At 35.8% G+C, this 20,101-nt stretch overlaps 1 protein-coding gene across 5 annotated transcripts in view; it reads left to right on the forward strand.

The window, feature by feature from the left end:
* TENT2 (terminal nucleotidyltransferase 2) overlaps positions 1–19,408 on the forward strand; it is a 67,249-nt gene extending 47,841 nt beyond the window's left edge. For 4 of the 5 annotated variants that reach the window (XM_017507310.2, XM_017507318.2, XM_037731025.1 and 1 more), the window contains 4 exons: positions 6,391–6,527; positions 12,726–12,817; positions 14,840–14,919; positions 17,973–19,408. In XM_017507310.2, the coding sequence (XP_017362799.1) occupies positions 6,391–6,527; positions 12,726–12,817; positions 14,840–14,919; positions 17,973–18,047 (384 nt within the window). In that variant the 3' untranslated portion in view covers positions 18,048–19,408. Of the gene's footprint in view, positions 1–6,390; positions 6,528–6,980; positions 8,420–12,725; positions 12,818–14,839; positions 14,920–17,972 lie in introns of those variants that run through there. The other variant, XM_037731030.1, reaches the window with a different exon arrangement.
* Positions 19,409–20,101: the final 693 nt, after the last annotated feature.

Below are 20,101 nucleotides of genomic sequence, written 5' to 3' on the forward strand. Positions count from 1 at the left end.
TCCCAAAGTGCTGGGATTACAGGCGTGAGCCACCGCACAACTTTTTCTTTTTAAAAATTGACCTAACATGGCGAAGGGATTGATCAATTACCTGAAACAGGCTATAAATGAATACCTTTGAAAAGATTTGGCCGGGTGCAATGGCTCACGCCTGTAATCCCAGCACTTTGGGAGGCCAAGGCGGGTGGATCAAGAAGTCAGGAGATCGAGACCATCCTCGCCAACATGGTGAAACCCTGTCTCTACTAAAAATACAAAAATTAGTTGGGCGTGATTTTTTTATTTTTAGTAGAGACAGGGTTTCACCATGTTGCTCCTGTAGTCGCAGCTACTCGGGAGGCTGTAGCAGGAGAATTGCCTGAACCCGGGAGGCAGAGGTTGCAGTGAGCCGAGATCACACCACTGCACTCCAGCCTGTGCAACAGAGTGAGACTCTGTCTAAAAAAAAAAAAAAAAAAAAAAAAAAAACACGTCTAAAAAAAAAAAAAAAAAAAAAATTAAAATTTTGGTGATTTTTTTTAATGGTTATAAAACATTGCTTTAAAGTTGACATTACTTGAATTTTGAAAACACAGGAAAGTTAATTTGAAAATAATACATGAAAAGTTTTAAGAGGTAACCACACTGCATTGTATAAATGTGCAATAATAATGATACATGACATATACTAAACAGTTAATAAATCCTTACAACATCCGAGTATTTTCCCTTTCCTTATATTATAAATGACAAAGCTGAGGAAAGCTAGGTAACTTGATTAAATTCATGCAGCTAATAGAAGGGTGATGCTTCATACCCTCCGGACTTCAAAGCTCATGCTCTTAGCCACTTCATTATAGTACCTCTACTTTATTTTAGATACTTATGTTGATTTCAAAACTTTAAAAATCTACTGAAGTCAGATATAGTTAAAGGAAATTTTATGATCAGTCTTTAACATACATCACCGGATTAATGGCAACCCGACTACAATTAGGATAGCTTTGCAGAAACTTCAAGATATTGCTTAGTTTTTCTTTTCAGGATAAAGTATTCCCTATCTCAATGGTGACCTGCCTGCAATTAAGTTAGCTTTGCAGAAACTTCAAGATATCACTTAGTTGTACTTCTTTTCAGGCAAAAGTATTCTCTATCATTTTTTCTTTTCCTTGTAACCTTAACATATATTTCTAGGATCTCATAATTCATATTATTAGGCAATTATGCTTAATCTCTTTTAATAACCTAAATTTCTGTTTACCTGGAGATGGAAAGTAGTCATCTTTGATTTAAACTTTTCATCATTTCAAAGAACAGTTTCCAAATAGAAGGTTAGCTAGTCTAACTTATTCCAGAAAGTGCTTAATTGTCGAAATTTCAGACTTTGAAGATCAAATAAGTTATTATGGGACAGCCTCAGAAAAAATGGTGGAACCTGGCAAAAGACATTTTTGCCACTTTTATAGACAGTTCTATGAATAGAAGTGGTGAGACTTCTCAGATGTTTTTCAAGGGGTTTTCCATTTAATTTTTTTTTTTAACTTGAAGAGAAATGAAAGACTACATGTCTTCTAAAGGATCAACATTTAAAAATCATTTGGAAAATGTTTTCAGGAATTAATAGGTCATACATTTGATTATTAGAGGCTCAGAATAAGATATCAACTGAAAATATTTAATACATCTTCCCTCTATATAGGTACACAAGCAACAGTAAATATTTGTAACCCAAAAATGTATTTATTAAAAAGATGGATGTTATCAGTTTAACTGCTATTCTATGGACTTAGTTTGTAATTTTACGGCTGCTTTCTTTCTCTTTGAATTTTGGGTTGCTCTTTATGTACTTTCTAAAATATTAGTTTAAATTCAGAACCCCCTTGTCCTATCTGAAGCAGCATGTATTTTTCTTAAACACATAACTATAGTGGGGAAGCTCCCTTTTAAAGAAATTCTTTTTTGGAGCCGGGGGTGGAGTCTTTTTCTGTCACCCAGGCTGGGCTGGAGTGCAGTTCACTGCAACCTCCACCTCCTGGGTTCAAGCGATTGTCCTGCCTCAGCCTCCTGAGTAGCTGGGATTACAGGTGCCTGCCACCATGCCCAGTTAATTTTTGTGTTTTTAGTAGAGACCGGGTTTCACCATGTTGGCTAGGCTGATCTCAAGCTCCTGACCTCAAGGGATCCACCTGCCTTGGCCTCCCAAAGGGCTGGAATTACAGGCATGAGCCACCGTGTCCAGCCTTAAAGAAATTCTTCATTGAAATTTTAAAGCAAATAATCTTTCTTTCTGTAGCGTGAATGATCACTAAAAACTGGTTATTTCTTTTCTTCTTTTTTTTTTTTTTGAGACAAGGTCTTGCCCAAATTGGAGTGCAGTGGTACAGTGATGAGCCCTCCCAGGCTCAGCCTTCTGAGTACCTGGGATGATAGGTATGCATCACCAGGCCAAGCTAATCTTTCTAATTTTTGTAGAGATAGGGTCTCACTGTGTTGCCTAAGCTGGTTTCAAACTCCTGGGCTCATGGATTTCATGATTCATATTGTTAGGAAATTATACTTTATTTTATTTAATAATAACCGAAATTTCCTTGTTTACCTGGAGATGGAAAGTGATCATTTTTCACTTAAGCCTTACATCATTTTAAAGAACAGTTTCCAAATAGAAGCGTAGCCAGTCTAACTTATTTCAGAAAGTGCTTAATTGTCCAAAGATTGATCCTTCTGCCTTGGTCTCCCAAAGTGCTTGGATTACAGGCTTGACCCACCATGCCTGGCTTAGAGGATTTCTTAAGGATAGATGGAATTACTATTTACTTGTAGCTGCTTTTAGGCGTCCTCATCTTTTTCAGTTTTTTTTTTTAATTTTTACTTTATTGCATTTTAGGTTTTGGGGTACATGTGAAGAACATGCAAGATTGTTGCATAGATACACACATGGCAGTGTGATTTGCTGGCTTCCTCCCCATCACCTATATCTGGCATTTCCCCCCATGCTATCTCTCCCCAACTCCCCACCCCTTGCTGTCCCTCCCCTATTTCCCCCCGACAGACCCCAGTGTGTGATGCTCCCCTCCCTGTGTCCATGTGTTCTCGTTGTTCAGCACCCACCTATGAGTGAGAACATGTGGTGTTTGATTTTCTGTTCTTGTGTCAGTTTGCTGAGAATGATGGTTTCCAGGTTCATCCATGTCCCTACAAAGGACACGAACTCATCATTTTTGAAGGCTGCATAATATTCCATAGTGTATATGTGCCACATTTTCCCTGTCCAGTCTATCATCGATGGGCATTTGGGTTGGTTCCAGGTCTTTACTGCTGGAAACAGTGCTGCAATGAACATTCATGTACATGTGTCCTTATAATAGAACAATTTATAATCCGTTGGATATATACCCAACAATGGGATTGCTGGGTCAAATGGAATTTCTATTTCTAGGTCCTTGAGGAATGGTCACACTGTCTTCCACAATGGTTGAACTAATTTACACTCCCACCAACAGTGTAAAAGTGTTCCTATTTCTCCACATCCTCTCCAGCATCTGTTGTCTTCAGATTTTTTAATGATCACCATTCAAACTGGCATGAGTTGGTATCTCAATGTAGTTTTGATTTACATTTCTCTAATGACCAGTGATGATGAGCATTTTTTCATATGTTTGTTGGCTTCATGTATGTCTTGTTTTTTAAAGCATCTGTTCATATCCTTCGCCCACTTTTGAATGGGCTTGTTGTTTTTTCTTGTAAATCTGTTTTAGTTCTCTGTAGATTCTGGATATCAGCCCTTTGTCAGATGGGTAGATTGCAAAAATTTTTTCCCATTCTGTTGGTTGCCGATTCACTCTAACGACTGTTTCTTTCGCTGTGCAGAAGCTGTGGAGTTTGATTAGGTCCCGTTTGTCTATTTTGTCTTTTGTTACCAATGCTTTTGGTGTTTTGGTCATGATGTCCTTGCCTACGCCTATGTCCTGAATGGTTTTTCTTCTGGGGTTTTTATGGTGTTAGGTCGTATGTTTAAGTCTTTAATCCATCTGGAGTTAATTTTAGTGTAAGGTGTCAGGAAGGGGTCCAGTTGCTGCTTTCTGCACATGGTTAGCCAGTTTTTCCAACACCATTTATTAAACAGGGAATCCTTTCCCCATTGCTTGTTTTTGCCAGGGTTGTCAAAGATCAGATGGTTGTAGATGTGTTGTGTTGCCTCTGAGGCCTCTGTTCTGTTCCATTGGTCTATATCTCATTGGTACCAGTACCATGCTGTTTTTATTACTGTAGCCTTGTAGTATAGTTTGAAGTCTGGTAGTTTGATGCCTCCCGCTTTGTTCTTTTTGCTTAGAATTGACTTGGCTATGTCGGCTCTCTTTTGGTTCGTGAAAATGGCCATACTGCCCAAAGTAATTTACAGATTCATTGCTATCCCCATCAAGCTACCAATGACCTTCTTCACAGAACTGGAAAAAACCACCTTAAACTTCATATAGAATCTTTTTCAGTTTTGGTTCAGATTTCGGCTTCAGTTCTCCCTCAATAAGCATGACCTGACCCTTTTTGTGCACGACCATGAAAAAGAACAGTGGCGCTAAGACAAGACTGGCGAAATTGTTGGTCTGAGGTCATTCATCATTTTAATGGAGTGGATCTCACAGCTCTTTAGTTCTTAATGTCATAATTGCTGACCTTTTTCTTTAAACTATTGAACAAAATAAAAACTTTACAGGAGGTACGAACATTTTAAAATAGAAGAAAGTGACTTCTATTTTAGCATATTTAGTTCATAAATTGAATTCTAATTGTGCTTGGTGCTAGGAATCAAAATTAGTAAGAAGCTTTCAGAGCAGAAGCTATTAAACAGTGAGCTGCTTTATTTGATCTACATTCTACCTTTTGTTTGATTTGCCTGAAAATAACATTTAAATTTTATGATTTTAAATATTGTTGCCCTAAGTTCAATTTTATACCTAACAAGAGTCAAAGGGGAATAGAGGCACTGCATCTGCTGTTCCTTTTGACTTTAGTCTTTACTAATTGAGGTTTCTTTCCTACCCTGTCCTCCTTTAGACAATTGCAATTTCTGCTTGAATCTTAAAATGTAATTAGTACTACAGCTGTTAGAAATGTAAGGGAAAGTCCCAAGTTGAGGAGTGTCCACTTTATGAATTTGGTTGGAATAGAATTATTCTGAGAGAAGGGTAATCATTTCTTGGTAGTTAACAATTATTGATAGAATTATAGGTAGTGGAACAAGGGAGGAGGAATTTTTGTTTTCTTGCTCCTTTGTTTTTACTCATGTTTTTGGGGCACTAGCATTAAATGATGCACTATGCTGTTTCTCTACTGTCACTTCATTATTTAGAGTCTCTGATTTTTAACTTGGCATTATTTAGATGTCTTTAATTACATTAGTATCTATAAGCCCAGGGTTGAATAGACAGTTTGGAATCTTAACTGTAGTTGTCACTCTGCTGCCTTAACTAATTGCTTTTTTTTTTTTTTAACCAAAAAATCCATTTTTATTCTGATGGCAGTGGAGAGATACAGAAAGCCATTCTCAATGGCACTGTGCAAATTACCTTGTATTATTTTCTAATTGATGTATATATATGACTTGTTATTTTTTTATAATGCATTTAGTATATTTCAGAGCCAGAACTTGCTATTAATAGAGGAAAGATGGATATGAAAATGAATGACATGCAATAGGAAAACAGAATAAGTACCCATTAGTATTCTTTCTAATAGGCATCTTTGTTCCTGGATTTCAGGCAAATAATATCCTCCTTTATAAACATGGTAAAAGTTTGCTGAATATTGCTTGTTGTTATGTTTCCTTTCTTATTTTCCCTGCATTCTTTGTCTTTCCAAGTTTAATTCAGGTTGAACGTCTCTTTTCTCTTCCCTCTAAGATAGAGAAACAAAGCAAAATTTATAAAATCTTAAAATTAGTATAAGTACTATTTCTTTGTTAAAGTTACTCTTATGGCCTTTGAGAGAAGTCTGAAGTGACAGAAAAAACTATTACTTTGTGCTTGATATAGCCTTGAAGTATAATTGCTCCTTGTGGGAATAATTAAGAATGAGATAACCTTTATGAAGAAATCTGTATGGTATTGGGTAGAATCTTGGTATGTATAGTAAGGTTTTATTTATGAGTTAGAAAATCTTTTGCCAATTAGTGATCTTTTTGGCTGAGTGATATACTCAAGCCAAGGATTAGAATGTTAGTTTTTCAGGTACATTCTGGCCTACTGCAAATACTGGTGAAGTCTTTAGTGGAAGAAAAATTTCAGGTTTCCAAATTGCCAATGCAGAGAAAATTTCTTCTCTCTTTTTCAAAGAGGAGCCTAGTTCAAGATTTATAAAGTTTCTTAGTGTGTGTTTTAAATGGCTTTACATTTTTTTCCTCCTTCTTTTTGACAGGAATCTTTTAGTCCTGCTGTACAGCTGCACCTTGTACATCAAGCTCCATGTAATGTTCCTCCTTACCTCTCAAAGAATGAATCAAACCTTGGGGACCTCTTACTGGGCTTTCTTAAATATTACGCTACAGAATTTGAGTAAGTAAAACTTTAAATTGTGTTTTTTTTACACATATATATGTATATATGAGTGTATATATAAAAGCGAATGCTGCAAATTTGGTCAGAAGCTATATTTGTCACTTCTACTGCTGTAAAGTTGCCCAGAAATGTATAGTTTGTAAAAATTTCCTGTGTAACAATGAATTATTGGAAGCTAATTAGATTTTATCTTAGCTAATAAATAAATGTATAGGTTAGTAAGCCCAGTTTTAGTTGATTTCAGTAGTGATAGGCCCAATGTGTTGGTCCTATGCAGGTGTAGTTTGGAACATCCATTTTCTATGAACTTAAAATGTATAGTAGAAAGCACTGTTAAGACAGACACTAATAAAGATCTGTTTAATACTTGGCATCTTCATGAATAGTTGTGTTAGTATGATATACAAATCAAGGAATGTGTCTTTTCCTTTTTTCTTTTCTTTCTTGAAGGTGATATGTAAACATGAAACAAAGAATATATAATCAGGCTGGACAGAACTGAAAGTTCTTACGTGACTTCTATGTCCAGATAGAGTGGAGTTAGGAGTTATTTGCAGCTCTTCTGATCAATCTGGAAAAGCTTGAGGGAGGAAGAGAGAAGATTTAGGAACTGTACAGAATTAAAGGCGGGTACAGTTAACATAGAATACCACTTTGAAGAAGTTTGCATAGAGGAATAATAATAGTAATAATAATAAATTGCTATTACTAGGTGGGAAATGGTTCTAAATATATTTATTATATTATTATTTATATTTATAATTCCGTTTACATAATTGCTATCTGATGTGTTGTATATTATGCCCATTTTACCAGTGAAGCACAGGAAGAGGGGAAGTAATGTGCTCCAAGATCACATAGCTAATAAGAGTAGTATTTCAGATAATTTTGACGGCAGAATTCACGCTTAAACTATGACACTTTACTTTAATGTATCTGAATATAAGTCCAGGCAACAAGTATAAAAAGGTAGGAGCTTTCATTTATGTAAAGATGAGGAAAGATTAAAGACGATGAGATACAGTACATAAATAGGCTGTAAATGTTATTCTGGAGTTTAATGGTTATTCTGGAATTATGTATGCAGTATATAATGTTATTCTAAAGTTAATGTTATTCTAGAGTTAATGGTTATTCTAGAGTTATGTATGCAGTACATAGACTGTAAATGTTATTCTAGAGTTTAATGGTTATTCTAGAGTTCTTTTTAAGATGTTGCAATAAGAATAGCTAATGTTTAGTGAGAATTTATCTAGTATCATGTAGTAAGCTGAGTGATTCCCATGGATTTCAGTTAATCCACATAATAACTTCTGTCAAGCTTAAGGAATTTGTGTGCATGAAATTTGTCCATGGCATTCTATAGCTAGATTGTGGGAGAGTTGGGATTCACATTCAAGCTGGACTCCAAAACTACATTCTTAATTGTTAGACTGTATTGACATTGTTTATTATGTTATGTAAATTAGGGACTGGGGGATGTTTGTGATGGGGGAAAAGAATTCACAGAAGAAAGATATTTTTCTCCCATGTATAGGATTAGAGCATCTGGATACAAATAACCTGAAAATCACCTGCTTTGTTGAACAGAAACAAGATAGTAGATGCGTAGTTTGTATCTTAATTTAATATTAAAGGAAACTAGTCTGCTGGGTCAAATGATGTTGATGCTTGGAAAGAGGTTTCAAAACTTCACCATATAGCACATTTGTAATTTCAAATGAGATATTTTCAGAAATTTTACTGTAGGTATCACAGCCAAGAATGTAGTCATGGTAATAAACTAGATGCTGTATAAAAGAATTATGGCAATTGTTAAAAATATCTATAAGGATTTCTTCTGAACTTTGAGGTAATCATTTAAAAAGTTCTTTTTTCTTTTTCTTTTCTTTCTTTTTTTTCTTTTGAGACAGCGTCTCGCTCTGTTGCCCAGGCTGGAATGCAGTGGTGCAATCTCGGCTCACTGCAACCTCTGCCTCCTGGGTTCAAGTGATTCTCCTGCCTCAGCCTCCCGAGTAGCTGGGATTCCAGGTGCTTGCCACCGTGCCCACCTAATTTTTTTTTACTATTATTATTTTTAATACAGATGGGGTTTCAACATATTAGCCAGGCTGGTCTTCAACACCTGTTCTCAAGTGATCCACCCACCTCAGCCTCCCAGAGTACTAGGATTATATGTGTGAGCCACCATGCCTGGCCAAAAGTTCTTTTTTCTGAAAGACAAAACATTAAGTGACTGTTAAGGGATGCCTGAATATATGGCATAAATGTTACAAAAGTTTTATATGGTCGTTTAAAAATTACGATTTCTCATCGAGGTGTGGTGGCTCATGTGTGTAATCCCAGTACTTGAGAGGTCAAGGAGGGGAGATCACTTGAGGCCAGAAGTTTGAGACCAGTATGGGCAACATGGCAAAACCCACTCTCTACTAAAAATGCAAAAATTAGCCGGGCTTGGTGTTGCATTCCTGTAGTCCCAGCTACTTCGGAGGCTGAGGCACAGGAATCACTTGAACCAGGGAGGTGGAGGTTGCAGTGAACCTAGATCGCGCCACTGCACTCCATCCTGGGCAATAGAGCGAGACTCTATTGTCTCAAAAAAAAAAAAATACGATTACTATTTTTCTTACCTACTTACACCTTGCTGTTGAAATACTTCTGTTTTAATTTTTACTTTTTGTGGGTACATGATAGGTTTGTATATTTATAGGGTATGTGAGATATTTTGATATAGTCATACAGTACATAGTAATCTCATCAGGGTGAATGGGGTATCCATTACCTCAAGCATTTATCCTTTGCATTACAAACAATCCAGTTATTCTATTTTAGTTATTTTTTAATGTATAATTAAATTAGTATTGACTATAGTCACCCAGTTGTGTTACTAAATATATGTCTTATTCGTTCTGTTTTCTTGAACTCATTAACCATCCCCACTTCCCCCTCTCCCTGCCACTGCCCTTCCCAGCGTCTGGTAACCATCATTCTAGTCTATCTCCATGAGTTCAATTGTTTTGATTTTTAGATCCCACAGATAGCTGAGAAGATGTGAAGTTTGTCTTTCTGTGCCTGGCTTATTTCACTTAATGTCCTCCAGTTCCATCCATGATGTTGCAAATGACAGGATCACATTCTTTTGTATGGCTCAATAGTACTCTGTTGTGTATAAGTACCACGTTTTCTTTATCCTTTCCTCTGTTGATGGACACTTAAGTTGCTTCTAAATCTTGGCTATTGGGAATAGTGTTACAATAAACATGGGGGTGCAGATCTCTGTTCGGTATCCTGATTTTCTTTCATTTGGGTATATGCCTAAGAGTGGGATTGCTGGATCATATGGTAGTTCTACTTTTAGTTTTGGGGAAACCTCCAAAGTGTTCTTCATAATGGTTGTACTAATTTGCATTCCCACCAACAGGGTATGAGGTTTGCTTGCCAGCATTCATTGTTGCCTGTCTTTTGGATAAAAGCCATTTTAAGTGGTGTGAGATGATACCTCATTGTAGTTTTGATTTGCCTTTGTCTGATGATCAGTGATGTTAAGCACCTTTGCATATACCTGTTTGCTCTTTGTATGCCTTCTTTTGAGAAATGCCTATTGAGCTCTTCTGTCCATGTTTTAATCGGATTATTAGATTTTTTTCCTGTAGAGTTGTTTGAGCTCTTTATACATTCTGGCCATTAATCACTTGTGAGATGAATAGTTGGCAAATATTTTCTGCTATTGTGGGTTGTCTCTTCACTTTGTTGATTGCTTGCTTTGCTATGCAGAAGATTCTTAACTTGATGTGATGCCATTTGTCCATTTGCTTTGGTTGCCTGCGCTTATGGGGTATTACTCAAGAAACCTTTGCCCAGACCAATGTCCTGGAGAGTTTCTCCAATTTTTTCTTGTGGTGGTTTCATAATTTGAGGTCTTAGATTGAAATCTTCAATCCATTTTGGTTTGATTTTTGTGTATGTCAAGAGATAGGGGTTTTAGTTTTATTCTTCTGCATATGGATTTATAGTTTTCCCAGCACTATTTATTGAAGAGACTGTACTTCCCTAGTGTAGGTTCTTGCACCATTGTTGAAAATGAGTTCACTGTAGACGTATGGATTTATTTTGGTGTTCTTTATTCTGTTCCAATGGTCTATGTGTCTGTTTTTACGCCAGTCCCATGCTGGTTTGGTTGCAGCTTTACTGAATTTGTTATCATTTTAAGATTGAGATACCTACAAGATATTCAAGTGGAGATACTGAGTAGACAGTTGGACATATAAGCCTAGAGTTAGGGGAGAGGTCACAGAGCTAAATATTTGGGAGTTGTCACCAGATAGATGGTATTTAAAGCTATGAAACACTTTGAAAAAAACCAAGGGAGTGAATATGTAGATGGAAAAGAGAAAAAGGACCAAAGGTTATATCCTTGGATACTCCAGTGTTGAGAAGTTTACAGGAAATACAGGGGGTAAAGGAATATGAGCTGCAACCTACCCTTGCTCAGGTGATCCTTCCACCTCAGCCTCCTGAGTAGCTGGGACTATAGGCGCTTGCCACCATGCTTGATAATTTTTTGATTTTTAGTAGAGACATTTGAAACTATAGAGCATTCTTTCTGTTTGGAGTCTCTACTAATGGAACTGCAATACATGAGAGATCTAAAACATTTTACTGTACCTGATACTAAGTATTTCCATTTGACAACCCACTTATTTTTCAGAAGCTCATATCCTAATATATATATTGTAAAAGTAAAGTTGTCTTTATAAAATACTTACAAACTACTCTTGATCAGAACAAAATAAATTATACTTTCATGGTGCTTTACATGGATCAGAATTCACAAGATGCAAGATTTTTCATGCTTATTTAATATAGAAATTAATCAAATTTCTATAAACAAATGCCATACAGGACCCATGATTATATTCTTACAGATTCTCTTTCTGATAAATACAGGAGACGTGTAGGGTCAGTGTTGGAGGGTCCCAAGCTATAGTCTTTCTCTGCTTGGTTAAATGGTAGAGAAAGCTAAATACTGCTCAAAAAATGATATCAGTTGTTCCTTAAATTTAGTTTCCTCTTGTATACAAGCTGGGTAGTCCTATGTTTTAAAATGTTCCTTGAAAAAAAGAAAATACTCATGACAATTATTAGAAAAACCTTTTTTAAAAATGTGAAGTTAATATATACTAAAGACTGAACAATTCACCTTCAGGCCTGCTCAAGAAATTGTTTTACTTGAATAAAGTTTTACTCTTAACAGCTGCATCTGATATACAGCAATAAAGTATATTTTCATAGAGTATTAATTTTGCTTTCCTAAAACAGCATCTCCTTGCTTCTGTTGGAAAATTTCAAAATTTCTCCCAAATCATACAAAAAAAGATGTACATGAACAAAAATTATTTAATAATACCAGAAGACAATGCTAGAAGATTACTTCTGTTTTAACAAATAAAAGATTGTTACTACGTTGTTAACTATGACCATAGTTGTTATTTTATTTACTTGTACTTTCTTTCTTTTTTTTTTTTTTTTTTTTTTTTTTTTTTTTTTTTTTTTTTTTGAGATGGAGTCTCACTGTGTCACCAGGCTGGAGTGCAGTGGCGCGATCTCAGCTCACTGCAACCTCTGCCTCTTGGGTTCAAGTGATTCCCCTGCCCCAGTCTCCCAAGTAGGGCGCCACCACGCCTGGCTAATTTTTTGTATTTTAGTAGAGATGGGGTTTCACCATGTTGGCCAGAATGGTCTTGATCTCCTGACCTAGTGATCTGCTCTCATTGGCCTCCCAAAGTGTTGGGATTACAGGCATGAGCCACCACGCCTGGCTTGTACTTTCTTATTTTTCCAGTTACTTTATTTTTTCAATAAATACGTGTTGAAATCCTGGTATGCACTGTGCACCTAGGTGAAGAGTGTAAAAAATAAATAAATATCCAGTATCTTGGAGCTTTGATCCTACTTGAGGGAGACATAATGAAGAATGATATGATAAATAGTAAATGTAAGAAACAAATTCTTAGAAGATGATAAGTGTTACGGAGGAAAAAATAGAGGAGGGAAATAGGGGTTGTGGCGCTGAGGATAGGGCACAGGTTTTCAGTATTCCACAAGAAAATTGGGGTAGACCTTACTACTAATACAATAAAAATAAGAAGGGAATTATGAAAATAGTTAACATGGTTACTGTTTTTCTTCTTATAGCTGGAATAGTCAAATGATTTCAGTTCGTGAAGCCAAAGCCATTCCGAGGCCTGATGGTATTGAATGGAGAAATAAATTCATCTGTGTAGAAGGTAGTTTTCTGTTCGCCTTCCAGTTATCATCATGGCACTAAGAGAATTACTTGAGTAATTTCAGCTGTGTTTCAGTTAAAAGTAATACATTTATATCTGAAGTGATTTCTAAGTCTCTTAATTTAAAAATTTTAATTTAAAAAATCATTGATGGGGAGGGAGGGGAGGGGAGGGAGGGATAACGTGGGAAGAAATGCCAGATATAGTATGCACCTAAAGTAAAATGAATTAATTTTAAAAAATCATTGAAATTTTTTTAGTTGTGAAAAATAATAAATATAAATTTAGGCATTCACCCTTTCTAGTTCGTAAGATTCAGGCTGTCTTTATTCCTCTTACTTGTGGTTGATAGACAATTTCATGACTTACGGATGGAAGAAATCTTTATATATGATTCTTATATTGACCTGAGTTATTTTATATTCTTTTATACTTAAAATATTATTACTTAATGCAAGTTGCACTTTTATAACTAGAACTTGATTGTGCTTTAAAAATTAAATGATCTGAAGAAATTTTCTTCTCTAAAATTAATTTACATGTAGTTGAATATCCTTGACTTCAATGGACAGAATTGTTCTCATAGTTGCTAAGCTGAAGACCTTTGTAAATCTAGAGGTAAAAAAGTATAAGTAGTTGAGAATCAGCATGTGTAGAAAACAACAGATTTCAGATATTTTAATCTTGAATTATATGCAGTATTTGAAAAGTTTGTGAATATGAAATTAAATCTCCTGCTTTGGTGTGCTAATAAATTGCACTGGGTGAACATTATTTTAGTTACTTGTATTCTAATGAATACTAAACTGTTATAAATTGCAATGATTATGTAATCCAGTATAATTTGGCTTATGACCTTACTCTGTTAAGGAAAAAAAACCCCACAGTACTGTGATAGTTAACTCCTTTTTAACATAGGCTTTCAATAAAAATTAAGCAAAATAATTATTTAAAATTACAGGCCTGCATAGATTGTATGAGAAATCTAAAGTTTAACCTTTCCATCAGATTGCCTGTTCTTTCACACTTTTTCTAGGTCTTTCCCCTTATACCTTTCCTCTTACCAGCAACTTCATTCTTTCTCTCTCCAGTCCTTCCCTTTCAGCTCTAAGGCATACACAGATCTTCTCATTCTTAAAAAATACTCTTGATTTGGTCCTACTGGTTCTTCTATGCATTTTTCCTCCCTTTTCTGTGCTAAAATTCTTAATTTCTAGTAATTTTTACCTACCGCTGGCATGATTTTAGTCACTTCATCTCATTCCTGATGCCTTTAGTTATCCTTGTCTTCTCACTATTTTCAGTTTCCTTGTACTCTTCTGGTTTCTTCCTATCTCTCTGTATGGATTCTTCTGTCTTGTGGGTGAAGGGTGAGTGGGATGGTGGTGTGATCACGGAAGGTATATATACTGGAGATGCACATACATAAAAACCGTTCCTTTGTTTTTTTTCCTATCCTCTCTGTTTGCTATTCTCTTTTTCTGCCTAATTTCTCATGCAAGTTACTTCACTCTATTTTTTTTCTAAACCATCTACTCGGGCCATAACTCCCTGTACTGTCTTTTGTTTTCTCCAGTATTGAACCTCTACCTTAAAAGGACAAATCAGCTTTTAAGTTTAAATTTAAGGTTACCTTTCTGTGATATTTAATGTTGACTGCCTCTCTTAGATATAATGGTTTTTTCTTTTGGATGACTTTTTATTTTCTTAAGGGTAGGTCTTTGACCTTCTGTAATTTTTCAGAAATCTTATCCACATTTATGATTTAGACTTAACACACCTGTGCTGATGACTTTGATTTTTAATCACCCTTTCCCTTGAATTCTATCTACCTTATTAGGTAGTTCATAACTATATTAAGCTTTTCTACATATATAAATCTAATAAAGATATTAGGCTGACCCATCTGAAATTGCAATTTTTGTAGGTCAGAAACTGTCACATATTGACAGTGTCAAACCTAAAAAAGAAACTGTAGCTCTCATTTTAATATTTTTTTTACATGTTCATTTAACATTGCAGAACCTTTTGATGGAACAAATACAGCCAGAGCGGTGCACGAAAAGCAGAAATTTGACATGATCAAGGATCAATTTTTAAAGGTAAACAATGCATTAGATCAACCCTAGAAACAGTAGTACACCAGTATGCTTTAAAAAGGAAACAAAATATATGTAATAGGACAGAACAGTCCTGGTTTCTCTTTGTGAATCTACTAATCTAGCACAATAGGGAACTTATTGTTTGAATTTAGATAAACTTTTCTTTCAAAGAGATCTGGCTCTGTTTTTATTCACATTGCTTTCATTTCATGGAAATAAGCATTTTCTTTTTTCTTTTTTTGAGATGGAATTTCACTCCTCTTGCCCAGGCTGGAGTGCAGTGGCACAGTCTCAGCAACCTTCACCTCCCAGGTTCAAGGGATTCTCTTGCCTTAGCCTCCAAAGTAGCTGGGATTATAGACCTGTGCCACTACACCTGGCTAATTTTGTTGTTTGATTTTTTGTTTACATAGAGACAGGATTTCAACATGTTGGTCAGGCTAGTCTTGAACTCCTCTCGTCAGGTGATTCACCCACCTGGGCCTCCCAAAGTGTTGGGATTACAGGTGTGAGCCACCGTGCCATGCCCTAATAAGTATTTTCATAGTGACCTTATTAAATTTCCAAAGTGAGTAAGTAAAACCTAATGGACTCTTTGACCTCCTTAGTATATCAGGGAATTTATTGTGGCCTTACAACGAAGCTGATGTGTAATCCATGCTTTTTCTTCTGTATACCCCACTGTCACAGGAATTAGAGTGCCATTTGATCTTTGTTTATATTTTGGACAGTTAACAAAAAATTATGTCTGTGTCCATAGTATGAATTTATTCATCAGTGAGGTTGCTAGATGTGGTCTTTATCTTCAAGGACTTCCACAACACATTTCAGAAATGCGTTGATGTATGTATTAAGACTTGGAGGGGAGAGAAAGCTTTATGGAAGAAAAAGATGAGAGAACTGCAGAGATCATTTTAGAGGCATCTTTTTTTTTTTTGAGACAGAGTCTTGCTCTGTCACCCAGGCTGGAGTACAGTGGCATGATCTTGGCTCACTGCAAAGTCTGCCTCCCGGGTTCAAGCGATTCTCCTTCCTCAGCCTCACAAGTAGCTGGGATTACAGGCACCTGCCATCACACCTGGCTAATTTTTGTATTTTTGATAGAGATGGGGTTTCACCATGTTGGCCAGGTTGGTTTTGAACTCCCGACCTCAGGTGATCGATCTGCCCACCTTGCCTCCCAAAGTGCTGGGATTATAGGCGTGAGCCACTATCCCCGGCTGAGGCATACTTTTTTATTATCTAGACATACAAGTAGACTTTATTTAATGATAATTTAAAATGCAAGTATTGAGGCATGAGTATCACTGGAGCCCAGGAATTCAAGGCTACAGTGGGCTATTATCAAGTTGCTGCACTTCAAGCCTAGACGACAGAGTGAGACCCACCTCTACATACATACATACATACATACATACATACATACATACATAAAATAAAATAATGGTCATGTGCAGTGGTTAACACCTGTAATCTGAACACTTTGGGAGGCCAAGGCAGCCAGGAGTTTAAGACCAGCCTCAACGACACATAACAAGACATAGTTCACACACACACACACACACACACACACACACACACCCACCCACCCACCCACCCACCCATTCCTGGGTATACTGGTGCTCATCTGTGCCTTAGCTACTGGGGAGGCTGACTGGGGAGGATGGCCGTGAGCCTAGGAGGTCGAGGCTGCAGTGAGCTGTGATTGTGCCACTGTACTCCAGCCTGAGCAGTAGAATGAGACCCTGTTTCAGGTAGGTAGGTAGATAGATAGATAGATAGATAGATAGTATTCTATTACAAGCTATCCTTCAAATGAGGCTTTCTTAATTTGGCAACCAGAAAAGAAATTCTTTAACTTTAAAACAGATATCCAAGAGAGAATATTTTTGTCTATCAGATTAAATTGAGAAGGCAAAAATAGCATTGCTACATTGCTGTTCTTATTGATGAGTGAGCTTTCATTTAGGATTGTTTAGTTGTAAAACCGATACTTTTAGTCAATGGAACAATTGAAGTGAGACTAGAATACAAAGATCTGCAGTCACCAAGTAGCCAGATTTTTAACTTGTGAACAAGTTTCTTCTCCTTATAAATTCAAATCACTGTTCTTTTCCAGAGGCATACATAAAGTGCCTTCTTGTAAATTTACTCTGTCCTTCATAAATACTATTTTTTTTTTTTTTTTAGACAGGGTCTTGCTCTGTCACCAGACTCATGCCGCCTCAGCCGCCCAGGCTCAATGATCCTTCCACCTCAGCCTCCTGAGTGCTGGGTATGGTACCACCATACCCAGCTAATTTTTGTATTTTTTGTACAGACAGGGTTTCACCATGTTGCCCAGGCTGGTCTTGAGCTCCTGGGCTCAAGTGATCTGCCTACCTCAGCCTCTCAGAGTTCTGCAATTATAGGCATGAGACACCATACCCAGCCTCATAAATATTTTTAATGAAAAAAGCTAATGAAGATGTAAGACAGTCAGTCAAATAATTGAAATAATCCTCTCCTCTCAAATCCAAAGGTTTTGTCTTAATTACCTTGCTATTTTAAATCAAATTAACTCATGAATAAATATTAATATTGTCAGTTGTATTTCAGTACCACCTATGTGCCCATTTCTTTAATAATGAATTGGAACCATAAAAGTACAGAGTTTTAAAATAACATTTTCTTTTCTTATACTTTGTTAAAAACTTGGAAAATGAAAACTCAGAGAACCAGACTGGGCAATACAGTGAGACCTTGTCTCTACAAAAAATTTTTTAAATTATCTGAATGTGGTGGCACACACCTGTAATCCCATCTACTCACGAGGCCGTGGGAGGATATCTTGAGCCTGGGAGGCGGAGGTTGTAGTGAACCAAGATTGTACCGCTGCACTCCAGGTTGGGCAGCAGAGCAAGACCCTATCTCAGAAAAAGAAAAGACTTGAAGAAAAAAATTATTCAAAATTTTATACCTAAAGAGAACCACTGTTAACATTCTTTTAAACTCTTAGTCTTTTGTTCTGCCTTAATTTTAGGTTTTAAGAATGATTTTTCTTTCTCTCCCAGTCATGGCACAGATTGAAAAACAAGAGAGATTTGAACAGTATACTACCCATAAGAGCTGCTATCCAGAAAAGATAACTGGCCTCTGTTTCTTAATAAATTATTCCAAGAAATAAAGAACAATAGTTTCATCATAATACATTATGTTTACCTGCATCATAGTTTCTTTTTTCATAGTTCTTGTTTTCATGTTTTATTTTTAAAAAGACATACAAAGATTGCATATTTTATTATGACATTTCCTAATAAAACCCTTTGATTTAAAAATGTATTTTTGAAAATGTTTACATTGATGATTAGTAATATTATGGCATGAATTTTCAGGTGATCAGATAAAATATATTTTGGGAAATTACCTGAACAAATAAAAAGTTTTTGATATAACCTCAATTAATGGTACCACATGCTAATCCTGAGATGTGTGGAATTTTGGAAAGGATCTAATTCATACGTGCTTAAAGTATAACCTACATTAGCTAGTTTGTTGTCTAAGTCTGTTCTAGTAAAGTGAAGATTCAAGTCAGTTGTTCAGTTACTTGAAGCAAAACAAAATCTTTCACTTCAGTGACATCACTGCAGAGTCATGAAATACTGAACAATTGCCTTAAGTCTTTGCTTGACTCACTAGGATAGACTGAGGCTTTGGGTGTGTCTGTATTAGCATTTCACTAGTACTTCACAGGCTTTTGATGCACTCTTGAGATTGCTTTAAAATTTTGTATTGAAAGAACAATACATTTTGCACTGTAGTAATAGGAGTACCAACTCTTAGAGAATTGTTTCAAAGAATCAGTTCAGTGTAGACATTTTGAAAAGATTGTTTCCTGTGCTTTATGATAGCTTAGTGCAATGTGCACTTCTGCTTTACTTGCTGTTTTCCTGCTCTATTTTCTTTGTGACATGAAGCAACAGAAACTGAGAGATCAAAGTTAAGATTATATCCTGTTTGTAGTATCAGATATTTTTCTGTGTACAATTATAGGATTATAATCTAAACTGGAATTTTTAGGCAGTAAGCCACTACAAAATGTTTTAGGTAAGACACAATAAAATTATTATAAATAAAGGCTTAATGTTTGTAAAAAATCTTTTTAGTATTTCTTTTTTCACATGGAAGAAGTAGTGGTGGCTGCTAAAAATAAAAAAGCTACAGTGTTTATTAAGGTTGTTTTTGATGTATGTAAATATTTGTAAATTGGTCAGTGCCTGTAAATTTAAATATAAAAAGTAATCTTGAAAACAGTTTTAACTTTTTCAAAAGGACTATGTCCAACATTTTTTAGACCTACTGTAGTACAGTTTGTACCTCTGACGTATTTTTTTTCCAGACCAAATGCTAAAACTTTTGCTTTTCTTTGACTTATAAAAGGTGCACATTTTCATTTTCTTTAAGCTCAAATTTTTGTATGATGTCAAATGCAATAAAATTTATATATGGACATTGTTGAGGTGTTTTTTTTTTTCTGTGAAAGTCTTTGCTTTTAGATGAGACCGAGGCTATAGTTACCATCTAGAACTGAACTAAATCTGCTTACTATGCTTGATTATTTAGATAGTACAGAGAATCTTGGAATCACGTTCATTTGTGATTAAGCAAGCTAACCACATCAATATCTTATGTCTCTGGCATTATGAGGAATGCAGGTTTACACATATTAATTTTTTAGATATCCTGCTGTGTAACACTTTTTATACAACTGAGCTTTTCATATTTTGGGGGGAAATTTTTCCTAAAATCCACTATACGCTGTGCATCTCTTAATCAAAATATGCCGAGTAAATATTCTAGTAATGACTGGGTCATCATTATAAGCATTGGTCATGGTACTATTCGGTAATACTGTGCAACAGGGATGGGTAAGTGTGTAGGGTGCCATGTCTCTACAGTATTGTGACATTTCATAATAAAACCCAGGATTTATCATGGTGTGGACTCCTTCACTGTCACTGTTTTCTCAGTTTTCAATGTCCCCACCCTTACTACTGCTTCTTTTCACTTGCTTTATTGTGATAGATTAAGAAGTCACTAAACTTAGTTCTAAATCAGTAGACTGAGGCCTAAAATTATGCACATGTGACTGGCCAACTATGTCAGATAAATCAACTGATAATATTCATATATGAGAGAATTT

Source organism: Cebus imitator, unplaced genomic scaffold (assembly GCF_001604975.1).
Source record: "Cebus imitator isolate Cc_AM_T3 unplaced genomic scaffold, Cebus_imitator-1.0 Scaffold16, whole genome shotgun sequence".
In the NCBI taxonomy this organism is placed as follows: domain Eukaryota; kingdom Metazoa; phylum Chordata; class Mammalia; order Primates; family Cebidae; genus Cebus; species Cebus imitator.